This window comes from Selaginella moellendorffii, unplaced genomic scaffold (assembly GCF_000143415.4).
Source record: "Selaginella moellendorffii unplaced genomic scaffold, v1.0 SELMOscaffold_441, whole genome shotgun sequence".
Classification (NCBI taxonomy): Eukaryota; Viridiplantae; Streptophyta; class Lycopodiopsida; order Selaginellales; family Selaginellaceae; genus Selaginella; species Selaginella moellendorffii.
The window spans coordinates 1-6377 of record NW_003314696.1 but is presented as its reverse complement, the minus strand read 5'-3'; the positions used below and the strand labels follow the sequence as shown (position 1 = coordinate 6377).

Here is a 6377-nt window from a genome sequence, read left to right as displayed (position 1 = left end):
CTCTTCTGGACACCCTCTGGATACAAATTCATGGATCTTTCTTTGGCAGTTCCTCAAGCAACTTGAATCATCCACATAAATCCATTACCAACACTTTAGTGTTTGCGTGAACTAACTGTATCCCAAAAAATCTCACAAAGGATTCTGTTTTGTATTCAAGGTGGTAGTGATGGTCTTTGATCGAATTCTTGGTTTTTTTTTTTTTAGCTTCTCTCAATTTTCCAGGATCGCAAGCTTTGGAGCATGGGGTGGCTCCAGCGATCCGAGTTCTCCGACCTCAAGGAGCGGAATTCGGGGCCCAAATGCCGGGCGTGCAAGGGGCAGGGGAAGATCCAGTGCCCCAGTTGTGATGGATCGTCCAGGAGCAGCAGCAAGGACATAGATGTGTGATTGATAGTGTGTTGATAGTGTGCCCAAAATCTAGCCTGGCGCCAGCGCCGCATTCGTATCTGTGGTGCTTTTAGCGGACATCAGACAAATCTTCTTGCGGCTGGTTCTTACGATTGAACCATAGCTGTACAATGAGAGGTATCTCCACCTAATAGAGAGCTCTTGGCTTGGTCAATTAAAACTCGGATCTCTGCTTTAGTAAGAGACTTGGCCAGCCAAAAAAGCATGTTGTCCAAAGACGTTTTGTCTTAGCGTCCTAAAGACATCCATTTCTACTTGGACCCATCGGCTCGTTGTAAATCCCTACATATCGCTTGAAGGAGAAGTCACTGTTCCGTCAAGCTGCGTGTCTTGCAGTGAATGTATATCTGCATCCTGGGTAACCAAAGCCCAAGAATGTCAACTTTCCGTTTCAAGTTGGAACTTTTGGTGACCATCCGACGGTTGCAGAGGTACTCTTGCTTTTCCCTTAACTTCGCTAATTTTCGGAATTCAAGATCATTGTTTTGGGAACTGATGGCCTTTTTCACAATCTCTTCAACGACGACATAATCGAAGTTCTTAAAACATCTCTTTGGGTCCGACCAAGTCAACTTGAAGGTGAACTCTCGCTGTTGTCGCCAGGCAGCTGCAGCAGACCGTGTAGCTGGGGCGCAGGCCGAGCGTTTGGACAGCCCGTTTGCCAGGGCGGCTGCAAAGGCGAGAATGAATTGGAGCGGTGGAAAGCTAGATGATACCACGGCACTTGTGGCGTTTGTGACGTGATATTTGAGTCGCAAAGGGTAAGCTTTTCAAGCAGTTTTTGCGGAGGCCAGTGTAAATTGGCCGTTGATTTTTGCGGGAGCAGGGCAAGAAGCCATAATTTGGCTCACACCACTCCTCCTTGGCAGCTTTCCTGAGCCTCAACACGGACGGAAATCCCGCCTTGTCGACCGATGATCCGCTACTGACGAGCTGAGCGCACCGCTGCCAAGGAAAAGCATGCGAGCAGCACAAAGATCGGCAAGATGTAGCCTCTCGCCCTCATGATCGAAGGGTAACCCCCTGGTCGATGGAAAAGGTATCCCTGTGGCGCGGAGCTCTAGATCTGCGCCGACTCACCTCGGGTTCTAGAAATCTAGCATGCACCCGGCGCCATTGATCGATCGAATCTGATAAGTAGTGGAATATTCTGGTTCCCGTGAATCTAGGGATAGCGCGTTCAGCGAGTGTGTCGGTGAGCTCGAGCTCTCTCTCTCTCTCTCTCTCTCTCTCTCTCTCTTAATCGTGTCACTCACACAGATTTTTCTAGTTACGTGGTGTTCGTCATCTCGAGACACTGAAAAGAGTACTACAAGGACGACGAAAGCCAATATAATATATACTACACCCCTTTTCGTCCAACTATGTACCTCACATACACAAATACTTTGTAAGCTTTTCATCGACAGCGAAGGGGCCTCCTCACATACATTGGCCTCAAAATATGTAAAGGGAAGTAAGAGACCTGGTGTAAGCAAAAAGATGGATGCCCCCCTCCCTCCCCCTAAGTAGTGTTGTTGTTACATCGTCAATGTAGCGACTGTTTGAGGACATGCCGCAGAGGGATTCGGTATCGCAGACCGCCATGGTTGCAGCTTATGCCCAATGCGGGTATCTTGATCTTGCGACGCGATTGTTACAGGATATGCCTCGGCACAATCTTCTGTGTTGGAATGCAATCCTCGCGGCGACCGCTGCCGAGGGCCGGATAAGCAGAGCAAACTAGATCTTTGAGGAAATGCCCGAGCAAGACATCGTTTCTTGGAGCACCATGCTTTCGGCATATGCCCAGAACGGTCTCTTGGACGAAGCCAAGCAAACTTTTGGACTGATGCCTCAGCACAACTCCACGTCTTCGACAGCCATGCTTGCGTCGTATGCGCAGCACAAGCAGCTGCGAGAGTCCAAGGTTTTGTTCGACAACATGCTGGAACGCGACGTGGTTTCGTGGACTGCGATGCTCGCAGCGTATGCTCACAATGGTCACGTCAGGCATTCCGAAAGGCTGTTTGAGTCGCTTCCCGAACGGGACACCATCTGCTGGAGCGCTATGCTTGCCGCTCTTGTTCAAAACGGGCTCTACTTGGAAGCTTTTGTTGTTTTTGACGAGATGAAGATGGCGGGATCAATTGACAAGGTGTGTTTTGTATCGATCCTCATTGCTTGCAGCCAGGGAGGGAAGGTTTCCACTGCAAAATCGCTCTTCCTGTCGATGAGTCTTGATTTTGGGTTTCAACCGAGCAAGCAGCACTATTGCTGCATGATCGATGTCTTTGGGCGAGCCGGGCATTTGGAAAATGCGCAAGATCTTGTAGCTAACATGCCATATGTACCAGATTCGATTCAGTGGAGGTGCTTGTTTGGAGCAAGCCGAAGTAACAATGATGCTCAACATGGAGCTTCGGTTGCTAGGGAAATAATCGGACTAGAAAAAGAACATTCTGCTTCATATGAGCTTTTTGCCAACTTGATAAGGTTGTAAATTTTTTATTTATCCGTCATTTAGGCCCTTTAGTTTGAATAAACTGTAAATCTATACCTTTAGTTTTAACATAACTAACCTCTATTCTTACCTTTAATCTGGGATACTTACAAAATGTATGGCGAGATTACCTATAAAATGTAGTGAATATAACAATGTTCTGTGTTTTCTGAAACAGGTTATTTAGAAAATATTATGGCTGGTGTGAGAGCAATGGTGGATTTGGGTATAGATCATGTACCAAATGAATATTTGACATCCATATGCAAAGGCATAACCATCAAAGCTCCAAACAACCTCCCAATTATTGACTTAAGTGGCATAGATAGTGATGATTTGAAAAGAAAATCAGCAGCTGAAGCAATTCATCTAGCATGCCAGAAATGGGGCTTTTTCCAGGTAAATAATCTCTTCTGAAATACTTTGCAAATTGTTCTAGTCAGGTCATGGGCCATGGGATATCTAACGAGCTTATGCAAGACATCATCAAAATGGTCCATTACTTTTTTAACTTGCCTGCCAAGGAAAGGATGGTTTACTACTCAACAGATATCTACAAGAGCTTTAGATTCTCCACAGGATCCGTAGCAAGTGCAAAGAAAAAGTTTTGGAGCGACTATTTGTTCCAGCACTGTCAGCCAGCAGTTCACGAGGATGATGTACCAGAAAGTATTCCAAATTACAGGTACAAACTTTCCTTTTACAGATCTTTTTATTTTACTTTTTTCTGTTTTAACACTATATATTCATTATAACAAAGGAAAATTACAAGCAATTACGCCAAGGCTGTGGACGAACTTGCCAGAAAACTATTGCGAATTATTGCTCAAAACCTTGGTCTAGATTGGCAGATCCTGGAGAAACACTTGGATCCTCCCAAGCAAACCATGAAGATGACATATTATCCACAGTGTCCATGCCCTGATCAAGCAATTGGTATAGGTTGTCATGCTGATCCAGGAACCATAACGGTATTACAACAAGAACTTGGAGTTGAGGGCCTTGAGGTTAACTACAATGGCCAATGGATTCCTGTGAAGCCAGTTGAAGGCGCATTAGTCATTAATGTAGCAGACATGCTCCAGGTGAAATAATTTGATGACATTTTTTATGAGCTCTTAGTTTCCCTCTTACAGATACTAAGCAACAATAAATATAAGAGTGCGGAGCATCGAGTTCTAGTGAACACTAAGAGGCCACGAGTTTCAATTGCTTCATTTTATGGTCCTACAGATGATAAACATATTGCCCCACTGGAGGAGTTGCTAGGTGACAATCCTCCCGTGTTCAAAGCATGCTTGTTCAGAGAGTACATGGACAACTTCTACAAGAACCACCTTGGGACGCGAAACATTGAGACGCTCAGAATCCTAAACAACTGATTATAGGAAACATATTGTCGTGATAATACATTAATCCGATCCTATTATGATTAATACTACTAAGGCTGACATGACTGTGGCATACCATCCGAAAGCTATCTTACAACAGAGTTCGTGCAGTTATATACCATATTCCTTCACGGGACTCTTGTTTGCATGTTGCTGTCCAAGAAGGCTGCAATCAAAGCCAAAGCAAAGGCTGCACAACATTTCCCGTCTACACAAGGAGTTTCTTCTTCTCTTGGTAGCAGTCGATTATAGCAAGGGAGAGAAGTTTCAGAGCTGTGCAATGGCTGCATTGTTGAGATCCTTCGTTGTTCTCCTGGTATACAGATTAGCTCATTACTCCACTCCATTGATGTTTCTTCGATCCATTCCCAGTGATGAATTTTGTTGTTTTCTCGTAGCTTGTCGTCGTCGCGGTGGAAGCGCGCTCCTGGTCTCCGCTCTACGGCACCAACGCGGGAGTGGGATTCAACGACACGAGTTCTTCCTCGGCGATCAAAACTCTCACCGCAATCCGCGTACACTACGGCTGGGTGATCGACGGCATCCAGGGACAATACGCCACCGGCAGCTCTTCAACCTGGATGGCTAACCACGGCACAACCACGCAATTCACAGAGGTCAGTCTCCCAAACGAACCAAAATGAGCAGTTTTCTCTTCTCCTAATCATTCCCTTCCATGACGCAGATCCAAGTCGCCTATCCGTCCGAGAGGTTCGTGCGCGCCACCGGCAAGTACGGGCCATACAGCAGCGAGCAGAACCAGGGGGTCACGGTGACGGAGCTGTCGTTCGTCACGTACAACAACATCACCGGCAAGAGCATCACGTACGGCCCGTATGGCGGGCATGAGATGAGCGGCCAGACGAGCTTTCAGACGGCGGACGCGAGCGAGATCGTGGGCTTGTATGGATTCACCTCGGACTACATGCGCGGGATTGGTTTCGCCCTCGTGCCTGCCAAGAACTAGAAACTTGGCATCATGCCATGAATCTATCTATCTACCTACTGTTGTTGATTTACAGTTGAATTTGAGAATGTAACCTCTGTTTCATCAGCCTTGCGCCGATGACGCTCGTAAATGCAATAAATCCTCCTAAGAGAGAACTACTATGATAAAAAAAAAGTCAATGGAAGTCAAATAAGCGTTTCGCCGGTACACTCAATTCGCTCGGCAGAGTTCCCCCGATAACCCACACACTTTGCTACCCATTCGTTCAATCGAGAGAAGATTATTTCCCCTCCCCCAAGACTGGGGATTGATGGACTTACCATGGGAAAGTCTTTATTGACCTTGACATTGAGTTGAGTGTAATATTCTTATGCATATTTACTGCTGTTTATTCTTTCAGATATCAGTGCATAAACCATGTCAATATGGTTTCTGGCCTATATAATTTCCTGGTGGATCATAGTTGCAACTAACAAGGTAAGCATTCATACCATTGCACTGGACATAAGCGCATCCAACTCGAACAGAGTTCTTCCACACAACCTGCGTGTAGTGTCCACAGACCTTCCCCGCCGCGCAAGTGTTTGACGCATAGTTGTAGTCGACTCGCTCGTTCACCCAGGCAGCCACAGCGTCAGTGGCGGGAGGAGCAGGCAAGCCGGGACTTCCCCACCACTTCCACAAATTCTCGCCATATCTCCCACCCGAGTGGATCAGCGCGCAGTTGTTTTGATCCCGGAGAGTTGCCGCCCAGCTTGATGCAAACGCGGCCACTGTATCGTTCCAAACCAGCCCCGAGACATTCACAGCCGATCGAGCTGCGTTGTGTGCGTCGACAAGGTCACTCTGCTGGCTTGCTCGAAGAACAACCAAAGCATCACAAAAGAAGATCGCCAGAGTTGCAACGAGGAGAGGAGAGAAGGGAGATTTCATGTTGCTGGGGTGATGTTCACAATCAAGAGCAAACTCTTACGTTTATATGCAAAGTCGTTGTTCTGATCGAGTTTTTCCACTTGTGGCGCCGACTTAGCGCCTGCGATTGTATACGATTTTTTGCTGCGACGGTGACCCATGAATCGAGTACGTTTTAGTTTGGTGCTCCATGACTTTAGCCGCCTCTTTTTCTTCCACTGCTCGAGGAGCT

The 6377-nt window shown here is 46.7% G+C and overlaps 4 protein-coding genes across 5 annotated transcripts; 3 read left to right on the top strand and 1 right to left on the bottom strand.

Annotated features, from left to right (window-relative positions):
- Positions 1-684: 684 nt before the first annotated feature.
- Positions 685-3058, top strand: LOC112343996 (pentatricopeptide repeat-containing protein At4g02750-like). 2 transcript variants are annotated; one of them, XM_024668133.1, is made up of 2 exons: positions 685-1172; positions 1238-3058. In XM_024668133.1, the coding sequence occupies exon 2, from the start codon at positions 2150-2152 to the stop codon at positions 2891-2893; it is 744 nt and encodes a 247-aa protein (XP_024523901.1). In that variant the 5' UTR covers positions 685-1172; positions 1238-2149; the 3' UTR covers positions 2894-3058. The 2 variants fall into 2 exon arrangements, with proteins under 2 accessions (XP_024523901.1, XP_024523902.1); XM_024668134.1 differs by lacking the exon at positions 685-1172 and having other exon boundaries at positions 1589-1606; positions 1682-3058.
- A 12-nt stretch (positions 3059-3070) lies between these two features.
- Positions 3071-4275, top strand: LOC9641236 (flavanone 3-dioxygenase 2). The gene is made up of 4 exons (XM_024668132.1): positions 3071-3292; positions 3523-3578; positions 3699-3978; positions 4030-4275. Exons 1-4 carry the CDS (start codon positions 3089-3091, stop codon positions 4273-4275), a joined length of 786 nt encoding a protein of 261 aa, XP_024523900.1. The 5' UTR covers positions 3071-3088.
- A 172-nt stretch (positions 4276-4447) lies between these two features.
- LOC112343997 lies at positions 4448-5398 on the top strand. Its single transcript, XM_024668135.1, has 3 exons — positions 4448-4600; positions 4683-4901; positions 4970-5398. Exons 1-3 carry the CDS (start codon positions 4565-4567, stop codon positions 5249-5251), a joined length of 537 nt encoding a protein of 178 aa, XP_024523903.1. The 5' UTR covers positions 4448-4564; the 3' UTR covers positions 5252-5398.
- Positions 5399-5586: 188 nt separating this feature from the next.
- Positions 5587-6166, bottom strand: LOC9641237 (pathogenesis-related protein PRB1-2). The gene has a single exon (XM_002994591.2). The coding sequence runs from the start codon at positions 6164-6166 to the stop codon at positions 5654-5656; it is 513 nt and encodes a 170-aa protein (XP_002994637.1). The 3' UTR covers positions 5587-5653.
- Between the last annotated feature and the right edge of the window lie 211 nt (positions 6167-6377).

Excerpts from the sequence above, each read along its gene's own strand:
- LOC112343996 (XM_024668133.1), top strand. The coding sequence starts at position 2,150 with ATGCCCGAGCAAGACATCGTTTCTTGGAGCACCATGCTTTCGGCATAT.
- LOC9641236 (XM_024668132.1), top strand. The coding sequence starts at position 3,089 with ATGGCTGGTGTGAGAGCAATGGTGGATTTGGGTATAGATCATGTACCA. Across the intron at positions 3,293-3,522 it reads AGAAATGGGGCTTTTTCCAG|CACTGTCAGCCAGCAGTTCA; the intron begins GTAAATAATCTC and ends TATTTGTTCCAG. Across the intron at positions 3,979-4,029 it reads ATGTAGCAGACATGCTCCAG|ATACTAAGCAACAATAAATA; the intron begins GTGAAATAATTT and ends TCCCTCTTACAG.
- LOC112343997 (XM_024668135.1), top strand. The coding sequence starts at position 4,565 with ATGGCTGCATTGTTGAGATCCTTCGTTGTTCTCCTG. Across the intron at positions 4,601-4,682 it reads GATCCTTCGTTGTTCTCCTG|CTTGTCGTCGTCGCGGTGGA; the intron begins GTATACAGATTA and ends GTTTTCTCGTAG. Across the intron at positions 4,902-4,969 it reads CAACCACGCAATTCACAGAG|ATCCAAGTCGCCTATCCGTC; the intron begins GTCAGTCTCCCA and ends TCCATGACGCAG.
- LOC9641237 (XM_002994591.2), bottom strand. The coding sequence starts at position 6,166 with ATGAAATCTCCCTTCTCTCCTCTCCTCGTTGCAACTCTGGCGATCTTC.